General features: G+C 35.4%; 1 protein-coding gene across 1 annotated transcript; it reads right to left on the bottom strand.

Moving 5' to 3' along the window:
• Positions 1 to 8333: 8333 nt before the first annotated feature.
• Positions 8334 to 8759, bottom strand: LOC126712474 (uncharacterized). The gene has a single exon (XM_050411811.1). It carries the CDS (start codon positions 8757 to 8759, stop codon positions 8334 to 8336), a length of 426 nt encoding a protein of 141 aa, XP_050267768.1.
• Positions 8760 to 19554: the final 10795 nt, after the last annotated feature.

Raw genomic sequence — 19554 nt, 5'->3', positions numbered from 1 at the left:
GCCTGGTTTGGCCAGAAATGAGGCCGTAATGAGTTTTTTTTTTTTTTTTAATTTTTCAATTTTTTTTACTATATTTTCAGGAACGCTCCGGCTTGGGTTGAGAGAAACGGTACTTTGAACATTTTTTTTTTATCTCTTTTTCAACCTGTCCCAACCTGGTTTGGCATTAAATAAAGCCAGAACGACGTTTTTAATTTTTTTGAATTTTTTTACTATTTTTTTGAATTTTTTTGGGAACTCTCCAACCTAGGTCAGGCATAAACAGTTCGCAGAACGAATTTTTTTTGTCTCTTTTCAGCCCGTCTCGGGCTAGTTTGGCTAGAAATGATGCCATAACAACATTTTTTAATTTTTTTACTATTTTTGTGGAAATGCTCTTGCTTCGATCGGGAAAAACGATACCTGCACCGATTTTTTTTTTTTAATCTCTTTTCCGGCATGTCCTAGTTCGAATTGGCTATAACTGAAGATAGAATAACGTTTTTTAATGTTTTGAATTTTTTTTAAGAATGCTCCTACCCAGGTCGTGTAGAAACTGTACTGGGAACGGGAAAAAAAAAAAAAATTTCTCTCGATTTTGGTTTGTCCTAGCCCAAATTGTTTATAAACGAAGCCAAAATGACTTTTTTTTTTTTAATAGATTTTTTACTCTTTTTTTGGGAATGCTCCATCTCAGATTGGGTAGAAACAGTATTGTGAACGAAAATTTTTTATCTCTTTTTCGGCCTAGTTTGGCTAGAAACAAAGCCTGAATGATGTTTTCAAATTTTATTACTATTTTTTTGGGATTGCTCTAGCCTGAGTCAAGTAGAAACGGTACTCGGAACAAAATTTTATTTTCTCTTTTTCGGCTTGTCCCGGGCCGTATTGGCTTTAAACGAAGCCAGAATGACGTTTTTAATTTTCTTTGAATTATATTACTATTTTTTTAGAATTTTCCGGCCTAAGTCCAGTAGAAACAGTTCCTGAAACAAAATTTTTTTTCTCTCTTTTTTGGCCTGTCTCGACTCAATTTGTCTAGAAATGAAGCCAAAATTATGTTTTTTTTTAATTTTTTGAATCTTTTTTCTATATTTTTTGGAATGCTCCATCCCGGGTCGGGTAGAAACAATATTTAGATTGAATTGATTTTTATCTATTTTTCATTCTATGATGGCCCGATTTGGCGAGAAACGAACCTAGAATGACCTTTTACTATTTTTTTAGAATTTTCCGGCCTAGGTCCAGTAGAAACAGTTCCCGAAAGAAAAAAAAATTTCTCTCTTTTTTGGCCTATCCCGGCTCAATTTGTATAGAAATGAAGCCAAAATTTCGTTTTTTTAATTTTTTTGAATCTTTTTTCTATATTTTTTGGAATGCTCCATCCCGGGTTGGGTAGAAACAATATTCGGATTGAATTTATTTTTATCTATTTTTCATTCTGTGATGGCTCGATTTGGCAAGAAACGAACCTAGAATGACCTTTTAATATTTTTTTTGGAATGCTCCAGCCCAGGTTGAGTAGAAATGGCACTCGGAGCCAAAATTTTTCATCTCTTTTTCGGCCGGTCCTGGCTTGGTTTGGCTAGAAATGAAGCTAGAATGATGTTTTTTTTTTTTTTTTTTTTCTGAATTTTTTTACTATTTTTTTGGGAATGGTCAAGCCCTTATCGAGGAGAAACAGCACTCGGATCAAAAAAAAATTTTATCTCTTTTTTGGCCGGTCCTAGCCTAGTTTGGCTAGAGATAAAGCCACAATAACATTTTTTAATTTTTTACCATTTTTTTGGGAACACTCCAACTCGGGTGGGGTAGAAACGGAACTTGGAAAGAAAAATTTTCATCTCTTTTTTGGCTAGTCCTGGCTAGGTTTGGCAAGAAATGAAGCCAGAATGACTTTTTAGTTTTTTGAATTTTTTTTCTATTTTTTTGGGAATGCTCCATCCTGGGTCGAGTCAAAACCGTACTTATAACGAAATTTCTTTTATCTCTTTTTTGGACGTTCCCAATCCGGTTTGGCTAGAAATGAGCCAAATTGGGGTTTTTTTTTTTTTTTTTGAATTTTTTACAATATTTTTGGGAATGCTCTTGCCTGGATTGAGAGAAATGGTACCTGGAACGAGATTTTTTTATCTCTTTTTCGGCATGTTCTTGCCCGGGTTGGCTAGAAATGAAGATAAGATGACCATTTTTAAATTTTTTACTGTTTTCTTGGGAATGCTCCAGCAAAGGTTGTATTTAAACGGTACTAAAAATGAAAAAAAAAAAATTCTCACTTTTTCGGCTTGTCCTGTCTCGAATTGTCTAGAGTCGTAGCCAGAATGACGTTTTTTAATTTTTTACTATTTTTTTGAGAATGCTCCAACCCAGGTTGGGTAGAAATAGTATTCGGAATGAAAATTTTTTATCACTTTTTCTGCCTCTCCTGGCCTAGTTTGGCTAGAAATGAAGCCAGAATGACCTTTTTTAAATTTTTGAAAATTTTTTACTTTTTTTTGGGAATGCTCCAGCCCAGGTCGGGTGGAAACGATACTCATAACCAAATTTTTTTCCCTTTCTCGGCCTGTCCTGATATGTATTGGCTTTAAGCGAAGCTAGAATGACGTTTTTAACTTTTTTGAATTATTTTACTATTTTTTTTTTGAAATTTTCCAACATAGGTCCAGTAGAAACGGTTCCCGAAACGAAAATTTTTTTATGTCCTTTACGGCTTGTCCTGGCCCAATTTGTCCAGAAATGAAGCTAGCATTACATTTTTTTTTTTTTAATTTTTTGAATCTTTTTTAAATTTCTTTTGGGAATTCTCCATCTCGGGTCGAGTAGAAATAGTACTCAGATCAAAAACCTTTTTTTTTAATCTATTTTTCGTTCTGTGATGGCCTGATTTGGTTAGAAATGAAGCCAGAATGACATTTTTTTAATTTTTTTACAATTTATTTGGGAATGCTCCAGCCTAGGTCGAATAGAAACGACTCTCAGAACGAAAAAAATTTCAACTCTATTTCGGCCGATTTGGCTAGAAATGAAGCTAGAATAACGTTTCTTTAGTTTTTTGAATTTTTTTTATTATTTTTTTGGGAATGCTCTAGCCCTGGCCAGGAAGAAACGGCACTCGAAATGATTTTTTTTTTTTTAATCTCTTTTTTCGCCGGTCCCAGCCCAGTTTGGCTTGAAATAAGGCCAGAATAATGTTTTTTAGTTGTTTAATATTTTTTCGGGAACACTCCAGCCTGAGTCGGGTAGAAATGGCACTCGGAATGAAAATTTTTTTTTTCTCTTTTTTGGCCGGTCCCAACCTGGATTGGCTAGAAATAAAGCCAGAATGACGTTTTAAATTTTTTGAATTATTTTACTATTTTTTTGTATTTTTTTTGGGAATGCTCTATCTTGGGTCGAGTTAAAATGGTTCCCAAAACGAAATGATGCTAGAATAACGTTTTTTTTTTTTTAATTTTCTTTCTATTTTTTTGGGAATTCTCCAACCTAGGTCGAGTCGAAATGGTACTTGAATGAAATATTTTTTATCTCTTTTTCGGATTTTCCGATTGTAGTTTGGCTAGAAATGAAGCCAGAATGAGGTTTTTTTTTTTTTTTTTTTTTTTGAATTTTTTACTATGTTTTGGGGAATACTCTTGCTTGGATCGGGAGAAAAGGTACCCTGAACGAAATTTATTTTTATCACTTTTTCAGCATGTCCTGGCCCAGTTTGGCTAGAAATGAAGATAAAACGATGTTTTCTAATTTTTTGAATTTTTTTACTTTTTTTTTTTGGGAGTGCTCCAGCAAAGGGTCGTGCAGAAACGGTACTGGAAACAAATTATTTTTTTCTCACTTTTTCGGTCTATCCTGGCTCGAATTGTTTAGAAACGTAGCCAGATGTTTCTTAATTTTTTGAATCATTTTACTATTTTTTTGGGAATGCTCCAGCCTGGGTCAGGTAGAAACGGTACTTGGAACAAAATTTGTTATCCCTTTTTCAGCCTACCCCAGCCCAGTTTAGCTAGAAATGAAGCTAGATTGTCATCTAGCTTGGGTTAGGAGAAACGGAATCCGAAACGAATTTTTTACTTTTTTTTCTCTTTTTCAGCCTATCCTGGCCTGGTTTGGTATTAAATGAAGCAGAATGACGTTTTGAATTTTTTTTAGTATTTTTTTTTAATTTTTTTGGGAAAGCTCCATCCTAGGTTAGGCATAAATAGTTCCCGGAACGAAAATTATTTTTACTTTTTTTGGCCTGTCCCAGCCTGGCTTGGCTAGAAATGATGCCGAAATAAAGTTTTTTGATTTTTTTTTACTATTTTTTTTTGGGAATGCTCTAGCTTGGATCGGGAGAAACGGTACCCGAAACGAAATATATTTTTTCTCTTTTCTAGCATGCCCTGCTCTGGTTTGGCTAGAATTTTTTTACGATTTTTTTAGGAATGCTACAGCCCGGTTGTGTAGAAACGATACTAGGAACGAAAATTTTTTCTCTCTTTTTCGGCTTGTCGTGGCAAAGATTGTCTAGAAATGGAGCCAGAATGACGGTTTTTTTTTTTTTTTTTTTAATTTTTTAGATTTTTTTACTATTTTTATGGGAATACTCAAGCTGGGTTGAGAAGAAACAGTATTGGGAATGAAAATTTATATATCTCATTTTCGGCCTCTCCTGGGCTAGTTTGGCTAGAAACAAAGCCAGAATGACGTTTTTTAAATTTTTGAATTTTCAGACTATTTTTTAGGGATACTCCAGCTCGGGTCAGGTAGAAATGGTACTCGGAACGTAATTTTTTTTTTTTTTTGTCTATTTTTTGACTTGTCCCGACGTGGATTGGCTTTTAATGATGCCAGAATGACATTTTTAATTTTTAAAAATTAATTTACTATTTTTTGGGAATTTTCCAACTTAGGTCAGGTTATGGTTCCCGGAATGAAAAAAAAAAAATTGTCTCTTTTTTAGCCTTTCTTGGCCCGATTTGTCCAGGAATGAAGCCAGAATGATGTTTTTTTAATTTTTTGAATCTTTTTTCCATTTTTTTGGGAATGCTCCATCCTAGGTCGGGTAGAAATGGTACTGAGTTTGAAAAGTATTTTATCTATTTTTCGGCCTGTGACGACCCGGTTGGCTAGAAATGAAGCCAGGATGACTTTTTTTTTTTTTTTGAATTTTTTTACTATCTTTATAGGAATGCTCTAGTCCTGCTTGAGAAGAAACGACACTCAGAACAAAATTTTTTTTACCACTTTTTCGGTCGGCCCCAATCCGGTTTGGCTAGAAATATAGCCAGCATAACGTATTTTAATTTTTTTGAATTTTTAAACTACTTTTTTGGGAATGCTCAGGCTTGGATCAGAAGAAACGGTACCCAAAATGAAATGTTTTTGGTGAACCTTCCGGCTTGATGCCTGAATAATGTTTTTTAATTTTTTTTTACTATTTTTTTGGGAATGCTCTTGCCTGGATTGGGAGAAATGGTACCTGGACCGAAATTTTTTTATCTTTTTTTTTTTTTTTTTTTTTTTTCGGCCATGTCCTAGCCCAGCTTGGCTAGAATTGAAGCTAGAATGACATTTTTTTAATTTTTTTGCTACTTTTTTAGGGATGCTCCAGCTCAGGTCGTGTAGAAACGTTACTAGGTATGAAAAAAATTTCTCTCTTTTTCGACTTGTCCTGGCCCGAATTTCTAGAAATGAAGTCAGAATGTCGTTTTTTTTTTTTTATATAATTTTTATAGATTTTATTTTTTTGGGAATGCTCTAGCTCGAGTCAGGTATAAATGGTACTAGGAAAGAAAAAAAAATTTCTCACTTTCGGCCTCTCCTGGCCAAGCATGGCTAGAATGACGTTTTTGAATTTTTCAAATTTTTTTTTCTATTTTTTTGGGAAAGCCCCAGCCCGGGTTAGGCAGAAATGGTACTCAGAACGATTTTTTTTTTTTTTTTTTCGGCCTGTCCCGGCCCAGATTGACTTTTAATGAAGCCAGAATGACGTTTTTAATTTTTTTGCTACTTTTTTTCAAAATTTTCTAGCCTACGTCCGGCAAAAACGGTTCTTGGAATTAATTAATTTTTTTTTAACTTTTTTTTTGCTTGTCTCAGCTCGATTTAACCAGAAATGAAGCTAGAATGACTTTTTAAATTTTTTTAAATCTTCTTACAATTTTTTTGAGAATGCTCCAGCAGGGGTCGGGTAGAAATGGTACTCAAAATGAAAATTTTTATCCCTTTTTCGGCCTATCCTAGCCTGGTTTTGGCTAGAAATGAAGCTAGAATGACGTTTTTTTTTTTAATTTTTTGAATTTTCTTACTATTATTTTGGGAATGCTCCAACTTGGGTCGGGAGAAACAATATCCGGAGATTAAAATTTTTTTTATCTCTTTTTCGGCCTGTCCCAACCCGGATTGGCTTCAAATGAAGCTAGAATAAGGTTTTAACTTTTTTTGAATTATTTTACTAGTTTTTTTCAGAATTTTCCAGCCTAAACGGTTCCCGGAACAAAATTTTTTTTATCTCATTTTCAGCCTATCCCGACTTGGTTTGGCTAGAAATGAGGCCAGAATGAGTTTTTTTTTTTTAATTTTTCGAATTTTTTTACTATTTTTTCAAGAACCGGCTTAGGTTGAGAGAAACGGTACCCAGAACGATTTTTTTTTTTTTAATATATCTCTTTTTCAGCCTATCCCAGCTTGGTTTGGCATTAAATGAAGCCAGAATGACATTTTTAATTTTTTAAAATTTTTTTACTATTTTTTTGGGAACGCTCCAGCCTAGGTTAGGCAGAAACGGTTCCCAGAACGAATTTTTTTTTATCTATTTTTCAGCCAGTGCTGGCTCGGTTTGGCTAGAAATAATGCCAGAATAACGTTTTTTAATTTTTTGATTTTTTTTTACTATTTTTTTGGAAATACTCTTTCTTGGATCGGGAGAAACAGTACTCGTACTGATTTTTTTTTTTAATCTCTTTTTTGGCATGTCCTAGCCTAGTTTTGCTATAATTGAAGTTAGAATAACGTTTTTTTATTTTTTGAATTTTTTTAGGAATGCTCCAGCCCAGGTCGTGTAGAAACTGTATTGGGAACGAAAAAAAAAAAAAAAAAATCTCTCTATTTCGACTTGTTCTAGCCTAGATTGTCTAGAAATGAAGCCAGAATGACTTTTTTTTATTATTATTTTTTTAGATTTTTTACTATTTTTGTTGGGAATGCTCCAACTAGAGTCAGGTAGAAACAGTATTGGGAACGGAAATTTTTTATCTCTTCTTCGACCTCTCTTGGCCTAGTTTGGCTATAAACAAAGCCAGAATGATATTTTTAAAATTTTTGAATTTTTAATAGTATTTTTTTGGGAATGCTCCAGCCCGAGTTCGACAAAAACGGTTCCTGAAATGAAAAAATTTTAAACTCTTTTTCGGCCTGTCTCAACTCGATTTGTCTAGAAATGAAGCCAGAATTACGTTTTTTAATTTTTTTAATTTTTTGAATCTTTTTTTTTTCTTTTGGGAATGCTTCATCTCAGGCCGGGTAGAAGCAATATTCGGATTGAAATTCTTTTTTTATCTATTTTTCGTTCTGTGATGGCTCGGTTTGCCTAGAAACGAACCCAGAATTACCTTCTTTTTTTTTAATTTTTTTACTATTTTTTTAGGAATGGTCCAACTCGGGTCGGGAAGAAATGGCACTCGTAACGAAAAAAAATTTTATCTCTTTTTTGGCTATTCCCAACCTGATTTGTGTTATAATCTCCTACTCGGATGCTAACGACCAACGCGTCGTCATACGGGTGGTAAAGACATCGAACATCTTCTTCTGAGAAACCAATAATTAGGTTATAACCCACGGCATTTTCGAGACAACACCTGTCAGCTGAACATTCTGATTATTCTGAGGTAAGTCTTTCGGGCCTTTTTGGATGAGTCGATGGTCACCGTGCCTCCCATAATCATCCTTATGTTGCTTAGGGGTGGTTTATGACCCTCGTTGTCCCATTGGGGGGCTTGCTCTTGAGGAGGTGAATTTGTTCTCTCCTTGCTGATGAACTTCTGTAACTTCCCTTGCCTGATAAGGGCTTCGATCTGCTGTTTTAAGTCGTAGCAGTCAACCGTGTCGTGACCATGATCATCGTAGAAACGGTAGTATCTGTCTCTAGATCGTTTGTTGGGATCCCCCTTCAGCTTCCCAGGGAAGGTTAAGGCTCCTTCGTTCTTGATTTGCATTAGGACTTGGTCGATTGGGGCGGTCAGCGAGGTAAAGCTCGTGAACCTCCTTACAGGGGGCTTAGAGTGCCTGTCATCCCTTCGCTCTCCAATTCTTGCCATCTTCTGCCCTCTATCCTATCGTGTGTCTTCCTGCCTCTCTTTCTTCTTATGCTTTTCCTCTCAAGCCAGCAGCATGTCTTCGGCATTCATGTACTTGGTGGCCCTGTAAAGTACATCCAACATGGTTTTTAGGTCGTTCTTGTATAAAGAAAACAAAAACTTATCCTTCTGCAACCCATTTGTGAAGGTTGCTACAAGTATTTTGTCGTCAGCTTCATCGATCAAGAGCGCTTCCTTGTTAAAGCGGGCTATGTAAGATCTTAGCATCTCTTCCTCTCGCTGCCTAATACTCATCAAGCATGCAGTAGACTTCTTATACCTATGCCCCCCCTCCCCAATAAAGTGCGAAGTGAACTGGGCACTTAGCTCCTTGAAAGTGCTGATGGAGTTAAGCATCAGTAGGCTAAACCAAATTCTCACAGGACCCTTCAACGTTGTAAGGAAGGCCCTACACATGATCTCATCTGCTACTCCTTGAAGGTGCATGAAGGTCTTAAAAGTCTCTAGGTGATCAAAAGGGTCCTTGGCTCCGTCGTAGCTTTCAATTTGTGGTATGTGAAACTTCTGTGGTAGGGGGAAGGAGTTGACGGATGTGGTGAAAGGCAAATCGATTTGGTGGACCAGATCATCGAGTTCGCTGGACACCCATCATTTGAGGGCGTTCATTATAAGGTTCATCTGTTCCTTCATCATCTGCATCTCTGCGACAATGTGAGGGGGAGCCGTGTTTACGATGGAAGGGCAGCTCATGTCTTGTTGTTCTGGTCTGCTTGGGGCGTTGCTGCCCTCCGGCTCCTCTTGGTCTTTTCTCTCAGCACTGGTACTTCTTGGTTCTCCTCTTGGGTCCCCATTGTTACATTCTTCTGCCACAGCTATTCCTCTAGGTTATGATTCTGTTTGGTGAGACATTCCATTGCTGTTGTGAGGGTTTGGACCTACCTTTCCAGGGTAGTGGGTCACGGTTCATCTCCTTGAATGTTATTGGTGGTCGCCATCGAGCGATTAAGTACCATGCAACTCTTCGTCTGGGAGGTGATAGGCTAAAGTAACTTTCCCACAGACAGCGCCAACTAATGATGCCGAAAAATCAACAGTAAGCTACACGGTCCTCACGTGCTCGAAACAAGACCTGCACAACATAAAAAGAGAAGACCTCACAGAGAGCACCGGTGTGGTGTCGGCCAAGTACTCTCCGAAGGTCAAGTTAAAATTTCTCACAACTCTAGAGTGTCAGAGCGGGTAAATTATGCGTACCTTGGTTAGTGAGGGTATTGGGGCTTTTATAGTAGAAAAAGGTTGACCTCTCTTTCCTTGGTTTAGAAGTCTTTTCCATATAGGAATTCTCATGGGCGTATTTTTCGAAATCCTTTCCTTGTAAGAGTCTTTTTGATCAACATTGGGCATGGGGCACAACAAATGTCCTTATACATATGCGTGGAGACCAAGTTTAGGTTACGTCAGAACCATCAGCCTAGTTCCTCCCTTCATCATCTCGGCGTTAGCTTTCAATCCCCGTCCTAAGTTAATCCCATCAGCTTTGTAGACTTATTGTTTGTCATGTGTTGATAAACGTAAGGCTGATGGGTTGATTTGGCGCGTCACTCTATGCCTTGCCATGGGTAAGTCCCAATATTACAAAATTATCCTTATCACGGCCTATCCTAGCCTGCCTTGGCATTAAATGAAGCCAGAATGACGTTTTTAATTTTTTGAATTTTTTTACCATTTTTTTTGAATTTTTTTAGGAACGCTCCAACCTAGGTTAGACAGAAACAGTTTCGAAATGAAATTTTTTTTATCTCATTTTCGACTTGTCCCAGCCCGGTTTGGCTAGAAATGATGCCAAAATAACGTTTTTAAATTTTTTTTATTTTTTTTACTATTTTTTTGAAAATGCTCTTGCTTGGATCGGGAGAAACGATACCAGTACTGAAATTATTATTTTTTATCTCTTTTTTGGTATGTCCTGGCCCAGTTTGGCTAGAAGTGAAGCTAGAATGACGTTTTTTTAATTTTTTTTTTTAATTTTTTTACTACCTTTTTAGGAATGCTTTTGCCCAAGTCGTGTAGAAATGGTACTGGGAATAAATAAATAAATAAAAAATTCTCTCCTTTTCGGCTTGTCCTGGCCCGGATTGTCTAGAAATGAAGCCAGAATGACGTGTTTTTTCAGTTTTTTTAGATTTTTTACTATTCTTTTGGGAATGCTCTAGCTCGGGTTGGGTAGAAACAGTACTGGAAACTAAAATGTTTTATCTCTTTTTCGGCCTCTCCTGGCCTAGTTTGGCAAGAAACGAAGCAAGAATGATGTTTTTTAATTTTTTGAATTTTTTTTTTACTATTTTTTTGGGAATGCTCTAGCCCGGGTCGGGTAGAAACCGTACTTGGAATGAATTTTTTTTTTCTCTTCTTTGGCCTGTCCCGGCCCGTATTGGCTTTAAACGAAGCCAGAATGACTTTTTAATTTTTTTGAATTATTTTACTATTTTTTTCGGAGTTTTCTAGCCTAGGTCCGGTAGAAACAGTACTCAGAACGAATTTTTTTTTTCTCTTTTTCAAACTGTGCTCGTGCGGATTGGCTTTTAATGATGCCAGAATGATGTTTTTAATTTTTTAAATTATTTTACTATTTTTTTTGGAATTTTCCAGCCTAGGTCCGGCAGAAACAGTTGTCGGAACAAATTTTTTTTTTTTTTATCTCTTTTTCGGCCTCTCCTAGCTCGGTTTGGCTTGAAACGAAGCCAGAATGATGTTTTTTAAGTTTTGAATTTATTTACTATTTTCTTGGGAATGCTCCAGCCCGAGTCAAGTAGGAACGGTATTTGAAATGAAAACCTTTTTATCTCTTTTTTAGCTTGTCCCAGCCCAATTTGGCTAGAAATGAGACTAGAATGAGTTTTTTTTTTTAATTTTTCAAATTTTTTTACTATTTTTTTTGGGAACGCGGCTTGGTTTGTGAGAAACGGTACCTGGAACGATTTTTTTTATCTCTTTTTCAGCCTGTCCCAGCCTGGTTTGGCATTCAATGAAGCCATAATGACGTTTTTTAACTTTTAAAATTTTTCTACTATTTTTTTAGGAATGCTCTTGCCTGAGTCGTGTAGAAACGAAACTGGGAACGAAAAATTTTTTTTTTCTCTCTTTTTTGGCTTGTCTCGGCCTGGTTTGTCTAGAAATGAAGCCAAAATGACTTCTTTTTTTTAAAAAAAAAAAAAAGAATCTTTTTTCCATTATTTTGGGAATGCTCCTCCATCTTGGGTCGGGTAGAAATGGTACTCGGTTTAATTTTTTATTTTTTATTTTTTTTATCTATTTTTCAGCCTGTGATAGCTTAGTTTGGCTAGAAATAAAGCCAGAATGACTTCTTTTTTTTTTTAATTTGAATTTTTCTACTATTTTTTTGGGAATTCTCCAGCCCTGGTCGAGAAGAAATGGCACTCGGAATGAAAAAAAAAAATTTATCTCTTTTCAGCCAGTCCAGGCCTGGTTTGGCTAGAAAGAAAGCCAGAATATTGTTTTTAAATTTTTTGAATTTTTAACTATTTTTTTGGGAACGCTTTGGCTTGGAATGGGAGAAACGGTACCCAAAACGAAATATTTTTTTATCTCTTTTTCAACCTGTCTCAGCCTGGTTTGGCATTAAATGAAGGCAGAATGACGTTTTGAATTCTTTTACAATTTTTGTTGAATTTTTTTGGGAAAGCTCCGGCCTAGGTCAGGCAAAAACGGTTCCTAGAAAGAATATTTTTTTTTATCTCTTTTTAGGCCTGTCTCGGCCCGGTTTTCCTAGAAATGATGTCACAATAATATTTTTTAGTTTTTTTTACTATTTTTTTAGGGATTGCTCTTGCTTGGATTAGGAGAAACGGTACCCAAACCGATCTTTTTTCTTTTTTTTTAACTCTTTTCCAACATGTCCTAGCCCGGTTTGGCTAGAATTGAAGATAGAATGACATTTTTTAATTTTTTTACTATTTTTTTAGGAATGCTCCAGCCCGAGTTGTGTAGAAACAGTACTGGAAATGAATTTTTTTTTTCTCTTTTTCAGCTTGTCCTGGTCCGGATTGTCTAGAAATGACGCCTTAATGACCCTTTTTTTTAATTTTTAAAGATTTTTTACTATTTTTTTGGGAATGCTCCAGCCCGACTCGGGTGGAAACAGTATTGGGAATGAAATTTTTTTTATCTCTTTTTCGGCCTCTCCTGACCTGGTTTAACTAGAAACAAAGCTAGAATGACGTTTTTTAATTTTTTTACTATTTTTTTGGGAATACCCCGGCCCGAGTAAGGTAGAAACGGTACTTGGAATGAATTTTTTCTTTTTATTTTTCGGCCTATCCCGGCCTAGATTGGCTTTTAATGAAGCCAGAATGACGTTTTTAATTTTTTGGAATTTTTTTGGAATTTTCCAACCTAGTTCCAGCAAAAGCTATTCCCGGAACGAAAACTTTTTTATCTCTCTTTTAGCCTATCCCGGCCCGATTTAACCAGAAATGAAGCCAGAATGACTTTTTTAATTTTTTAAAATCTTCTTACAATTTTTTTGGGAATACTTCAGGCTAGGTCGGGTAGAAACATTACTCGGAATGAAATTTTTTATCCCTTTTTTGGCCTGTTCCAGCTTGGTCTGGCTAGAAATGAGGCTAGAATGACATTTTTTATTTTTTTAAATTTTTTTTACTATTATTTTGGGAATGCTTCTGCTTGGGTCGGGAGAAATGGTATCTGGAGATGAATTTTTTTTTTATCTCTTTTTTCAACCTATCCCAGCCCGGATTGGCTTCGAATGAAGCTAGAATAAGGTTTTAATTTTTTTTGAATTATTTTACTATTTTTTTCGGAATTTTCAAGCCTAGGTCCAACAAAAACAGTTCCTGGAACGAAATTTTTTTTATCACTTTGTCCGCCTCAATTGGCCCAGTTTGGCTAGAAACGGAGCCAGAATGACGTTTTTTAATTTTTTAAATTTATTTACTATTTTCTTGGGAATGCTCCAACCCAAGTCGAGTAGGAATGGTATTCGGAACGAAAATCTTTTTTATCTCATTTTCAGCCTGTCCCGGCCCAGTTTGACTAGAAATAAGGCCAGAATGAGTTTTTTTTAGGAACGCATCGGCTTAGGTTGAGAGAGATGGTACCCAGAACGAATTTTTTTTAAAATCTTTTTTTCGGCCTGTCCCAGCTTGGTTTGGCATTAAACGAATTTTTTGATTTTTTTTTACTATATTTTTTGAATTTTTAGGGAACACTCCAGCCTAGGTCAGGCAGAAACGGTTCTCGGAATGGAAATTTTTTTATCTCATTTTCGGCCTGTCCCGGCCAGGTTTGGCGAGAAATGATGCCAAAATAACATTTTTTAATTTTTTGATTTTTTTTACTATTTTTTTGAAAATGCTCTTGCTTGGATCTGGAGAAACGGAACCAGTACTGAAATTATTTATTTATTTTTATCTCTTTTCCGGCATGTCCTGGCTCGGTTTGGCTAGAATTGAAGCCAGAATGACGTTTTTTTTAGTTTTTTAATTTTTTTTTTTACTATTTTTTTAGGAATGCTCCTGCTCGGGTTGTGTAGAAACGGTATTGGGAATGAAAAAAAACTTTTCTCTCTTTTTCGGCTTGGCATGGCCCAGATTGTCTAGAAATGAAGTTAGAATGAAGTGTTTTTTAGTTTTTTTACTATTCTTTTGGGAACACTCCAGCCCGGGTCGGGTAGAAACAGTAGTGGGAATGTAATTGTTTTATCTCTTTTTCGGCCTCTCCTAGCTTGCTTTGGCCAGAAATGAAGCCAGAATTATGTTTTTTTAATTTTTTGAAGTTTTTTTTACTATTTTTTGGGAATGCTCTAGCCTGGGTCGGGTAGAAACGGTACTCAGAACGAAATGTTTTTTTTTTTTCTCTTTTTCGACTTGTCCCAGCCCGTATTGGCTTTAAACGAAGCCAGAATGACTTTTAAATTTTTTTTGAATTTTTATACTATTTTTTTTGGAGTTTTCCATCCAAGGTCTGGAAAAAACGGTTCGTAGAATGAAATTTTTTTTTAATCTCTTTTTCAGCCTCTCCTAGCCCAGTTTGGCTTAAAATGAAGCCAGAATGACATTTTTTAAGTTTTTGAATTTATTTACTATTTTCTTGGGAATGCTCCAACCCAAGTCGAGTAGGAATGGTATTCGAAACGAAAACCTTTTTTTTCTCTTTTTAAGCCCGTCCCAGCCTAGTTTGGCTAGAAATGAGGCCAAAATGGGTTTTTTTTTTTTTTTTTCAAATTTTTGTACTATTTTTTGGGGAACGTGGCTTGGGTTGTGAAAAAGGTACCCGGAACAATTTTTTTATTTATTTTTTTTATCTCTTTTTAGCCTGTCCCAACCTGGTTTGGTATTCAATGAAGCCATAATGATATTTTTAAATTTTTTGAATTTTTTTGCTATTTTTTTAGGAATGCTCCTGCCCGGGTCGTGTAGAAACGATACTGGGAACGAATTTTTTTTTCCTCTCTTTTCTGGCTTGTCCCAGCTTGGTTTGTCCAAAAATGAAGCCAAAATGACTTTTTTTTTTTTCAAAAAAAATTTTTTGAATCTTTTTTCCATTTTTTTTGGGAATGCTCCATCTCGGGTTGGTTAGAAACGGTATTCAGTTCGAAATTTTTTTATTTATTTATTTTTCGGCCTGTGACGGCCCGGTTTGGCTAGAAATGAAGCTAGAATGATTTTTTTTTTTTTTTTAATTTTCTACTATTTTTTTGGGAATTCTTTAGCCTTGGTCAGGAAGAAACTGCACTCGAAACGAAAAAAAAATTTAATCTCTTTTTTGGCCAGTCTCGACCCGGTTTGGCTAGAAATAAAGCCAGAATAATGTTTTTAAAATTTTTGAATTTTTTAACTATTGTTTTGGGAACGCTCCGGCTTGGATTGGGAGAAACAGCACCCGAAACAAAATATTTTTTTTTTATCTCTTTTTCAACCTGTCTCGGCCCGGTTTGGCATTGAATTAAGCCAGAATGACGTTTTTTTTTGTTTTTTTTTTTTTGTTTTTGAATTTTTTTACAATTTTTGTTGAATTTTTTTAGGAACGCTCCACTCTAGGTTAGGCAAAAATGGTTCCTAGAAAGAATTTTTTTTTTTATCTCTTTTTAGGCCTGTCCCGACCCGGTTTGGCTAGAAATGATGCCACAAAAATGTTTTTTAATTTTTTTTACTATTTTTTTAGGGACTGCTCTTGCTTGGATTAGGAGGCACTGTACCCAAACTGATTTTTTTTTTTTTTCACTCTTTTCCAACATGTCCTGACCCGGTTTGGCTAGAATTGAACATAAAATGACATTTTTTAATTTTTTTACTATTTTTTTTAGGAATGCTCCAGCCCAAGTTGTGTAGAAACAGTATTGGAAACGAAAATTTTTTTTTCTCTTTTTCGGCTTGTCTTGGTTCGGATTGTCTAGAAATGAAGCCATAATGACCTTTTTTTAAAAAAAAAATTTTAAGATTTTTTACAATTATTTTGGGAATGCTCCTACTTAGGTTAGGAGAAACGCTATCCGGAGATGAAATTTTTTTTTTTAATCTCTTTTTTGGCCTGTCCTGACCCGGATTGGCTTCAAATGAAGCCAGAATAAGGTTTAATTTTTTTTTGAATTATTTTACTATTTTTTTTCGAAATTTTCAAGCCTAGGTCCGACAAAAACAGTTCCTGGAACGAAATTTTTTTATCACTTTTTCGGCCTCTCCTGGCCCGGTTTGGCTAGAAACGAAGCCAAAATGACGTTTTTAAATTTTTTAAATTTATTTACTATTTTCTTGGGAATGCTCCAGCTGAGTCGAGTTGGAACGACATTTAGAACGAAAATCTTTTTTATCTCATTTTCAGCCTGTCCTGGCCCAGTTTGACTAGAAATGTGGCCAGAATGATTTTTTTTTTTTTTAATGTTTTTGAATTTTTTTACTATTTTTTCGGGAATGCATCGGCTTAGGTTGAGAGAGATGGTACCTGGAACGAATTTTTTTTAATCTCTTTTTCGACCTGTCCCAGCTTGGTTTGGCATTAAACGAATTTTTTGATTTTTTTTTTACTATATTTTTTGAATTTTTTTGGGAACACTCCAGCCTAGGTCAGGCAGAAACGGTTCCCGGAATGGAAATTTTTTTATCTCATTTTCAGCCTGTCCCACCCCAGTTTGGCGAGAAATGATGGCAAAATAACGTTTTTTAATTTTTTGATTTTTTTTACTATTTTTTTAAAAATGCTCTTACTTGGATCGGGAGAAACGGTACTAGTACCGAAATTATTTATTTATTTTTATCTCTTTTCCAGCATATCCTAGCTCGATTTGGCTAGAATTGAAGCCAGAATGTCTTTTTTTTTTTTTAATTTTTTAATTTTATTTTACTATTTTTTTAGGAATGATCTTGCTCGGGTCGTGTAGAAAAGGTATTGGGAACGGAATTTTTTTTCTTCTCTTTTTTGGCTTGGCATGGCCCAGATTGTCTAGAAATGAGGCTAGAATGACGTGTTTTTTTGTTATTTTACTATTCTTTTGGGAATGCTCCAGCCCGGGTCGGGTTGAAATAGTAGTGGGAACGTAATTGTTTTATCTCTTTTTCAGCCTCTCCTGGCCTGGTTTGGCCAGAAATGAAGCCAGAATGATATTTTTGAATTTTTTTTACTATTTTTTTGGGAATGCTCCAGCCCGGGTCGGGTAGAAACGGTACTTAGAATGAAATTTTTTTTTCTCCTTTTCAGCCTGTCCCGGCTCGTATTGGCTTTAAATGAAGCCAGGATGACTTTTTAATTTTTTTGAAATTTTTTACTATTTTTTGGGAGTTTTCCATCCTAGGTCCCGAAAAAACGGTTCTCGAAATGATTTTTTTTTTTAATCTCTTTTTCGGCCTCTCCTAGCCCGGTTTGGCTTAAAATGAAGCCAGAATGTCGTTTTTTAAGTTTTTGAATTTATTTACTATTTTCTTGGGAATGCTCCAGCCCGAGTCGAGTAGGAACGGTATTCAAAACGAAAACCTTTTTTTATTTCTTTTTCAGCCCGGCCAGGCCCGATTTGGCTAGAAATGAGGCCAGAATGAGTTTTTTTTTTTTTTTTTTTTCAAAATTTTTTACTATTTTTTGGGGAACGCAGCTTTGTTTGTGAAAAAGGTACCCGCAACGATTTTTTTTCTTTTTTTTTTTCTTTTTTTTTATCTCTTTTTCAGCCTGTCCCAGCTTGGTTTGGCATTCAATGAAGCCATAATGACGTTTTTTAGTTTTTTCAATTTTTTTACTATTTTTTTAGGAATGCTCCTGCCCAGGTCGTGTAGAAACGATACTGGGAACAATATTTTTTTTTCTCTTTTTTGGCTTGTCCCAGCCTGGTTTGTCTAGAAATGAAGCCAGAATGATTTTTTTTTTTTTTTTTTTTTTTTTTTTTTTATAAAAAAATTTGAATCTTTTTTCCATTTTTTTTGGGAATGCTCCATCTCGGGTTAGGTAGAAACGGTACTCGGTTCAAAATTTATTTATTTATTTATTTTTCGGCTTGTGATGGCCCGGTTTGGCTTGAAATGAAGCTAGAATGAATTTTTTTTTTTTTAATTTTTTGAATTTTTCTACTATTTTTTTAGGAATTCTCCAGCCCTAGTCGGGAAGAAATGGCACTCGAAATGAAAAAATTTTTAATCTCTTTTTTGGCCGATCTCGACTTGGTTTGGCTAGAAATAAAGCCAGAATAATATTTTTTTATTTTTTGAATTTTTTAACTATTGTTTTGGGAACGCTTCGGCTTGGATTGGGAGAAACGGTACCCGAAATGAAATATATATATATATATATATATATATATATATATGTATATATTTTATCTCTTTTTCAACCTGTCTTGGCCTGGTTTGGCATTAAATGAAGCTAGAATGACGTTTTTAATTTTTTTTGAACTTTTTTACAATTTTTGTTGAATTTTTTTGGGAATGCTCCACCTTAAGTCAGGCAAAAACGGTTCCCGAAACAAATATTTTTTTATCTCTTTTTCGGCCTGTCCTGACCTAGTTTGGTTAGAAATGGTGCCACAATAATGTTTTTTTAATTTTTTTTACTATTTTTTGGGGGATTGCTCTTGCTTGGATCGGGAGAAACGGTACTTGAACCAAATTTTTTATTTTTTATTTTATATTATCTCATTTCCAACATGTCTTAGCCTGGTTTGGCTAGAATTGAAGATGGAATGACATTTTTTAATTTTTTTACTATTCTTTTAGGAATGCTCCAAACCGGGTCGTGTAGAAACGGTACTGTAGGGACACGGTTTACAGCCCGAGCCCAAAATGTATGGGATCTTGGCCCAATGAGCCCAATATAATAAATTTGTAGAGAGTGAGTCGAAGAACTAGGCTCTAATGAATTTGAGAATGGCTAGTATGGGTTTGGAAAATGATCAAGCAAGAACAAAGAAAGTAAAGCTGAACGACTTCACCGTCTAAGGAGGTCACACTTTATAAATTGGTCACAATTGAATACAAGAACAATTTAGATTGTTACAGTGTTCTCTCTCTATTTTTCTAATCCACTTCCTCATGGAGGGTTTCTTACATTATATAACTCTCCTTAGACCATCTTGGTCCTACACTTGTTGATCATCTGAGCCATTACTTGAGTACCTGTCCCATCAGACTCCTCTGGGGCTTCCTGTGAGTTGTGGTAGCAAAGGCAGTACTGTTCAAAAGTCTTCTTCACATAAATGCAGCCAGAAAAGTAGTTGCAGTGTATTTAATGGGATGGTAGTAGCTTTCCCTTAGATATTTTTGGTTTCCTTCCTTCTTGTATGTTCAAGAAGCATGTTCCTATAGTTGGAGCACTCATCATATCCGAGGAGGAGTTCCTCCTCAGACCGCCTTCCACTTGTCCCTTAGTTATGAGACTTTAAATTGGAACCCCTAATGACTATTTGTCCCTCCTCGGTTCATTCAACGTCCTCAGACAGATCCCAAGGCCCAATATATGATTTTGGGCCGTTATCCCTACAGGTACTGTGAATGAATTTTTTTTTTCTTTTTTTGGCCGGTCTTGGCCAAGTTTGGCTAGAAATGAAGCCAGAATGAATTTTTTTAGTTTTTTCAATTTTTTTAAGAATGCTCCAGCCTTGGTCTGGAAGAAACGACACTCGGATCAATTTTTTTTTTTCATCTCTTTTTAGGCCGTTCCTAAACCGGTTTGGCTAGAAATAAAGCTAGAATAACGTTTTTGAATTTTTGAATTTTTGACTATTTTTTTGGGAACACTCCCGCCCGAGTCAAGTAGAAACGACACT

This window comes from Quercus robur, chromosome 1 (assembly GCF_932294415.1).
Source record: "Quercus robur chromosome 1, dhQueRobu3.1, whole genome shotgun sequence".
Taxonomy (NCBI): domain Eukaryota; kingdom Viridiplantae; phylum Streptophyta; class Magnoliopsida; order Fagales; family Fagaceae; genus Quercus; species Quercus robur.
The sequence above is the reverse complement of the archived record's forward strand: the minus strand, read 5'-3'. Positions and strand labels throughout refer to the sequence as shown.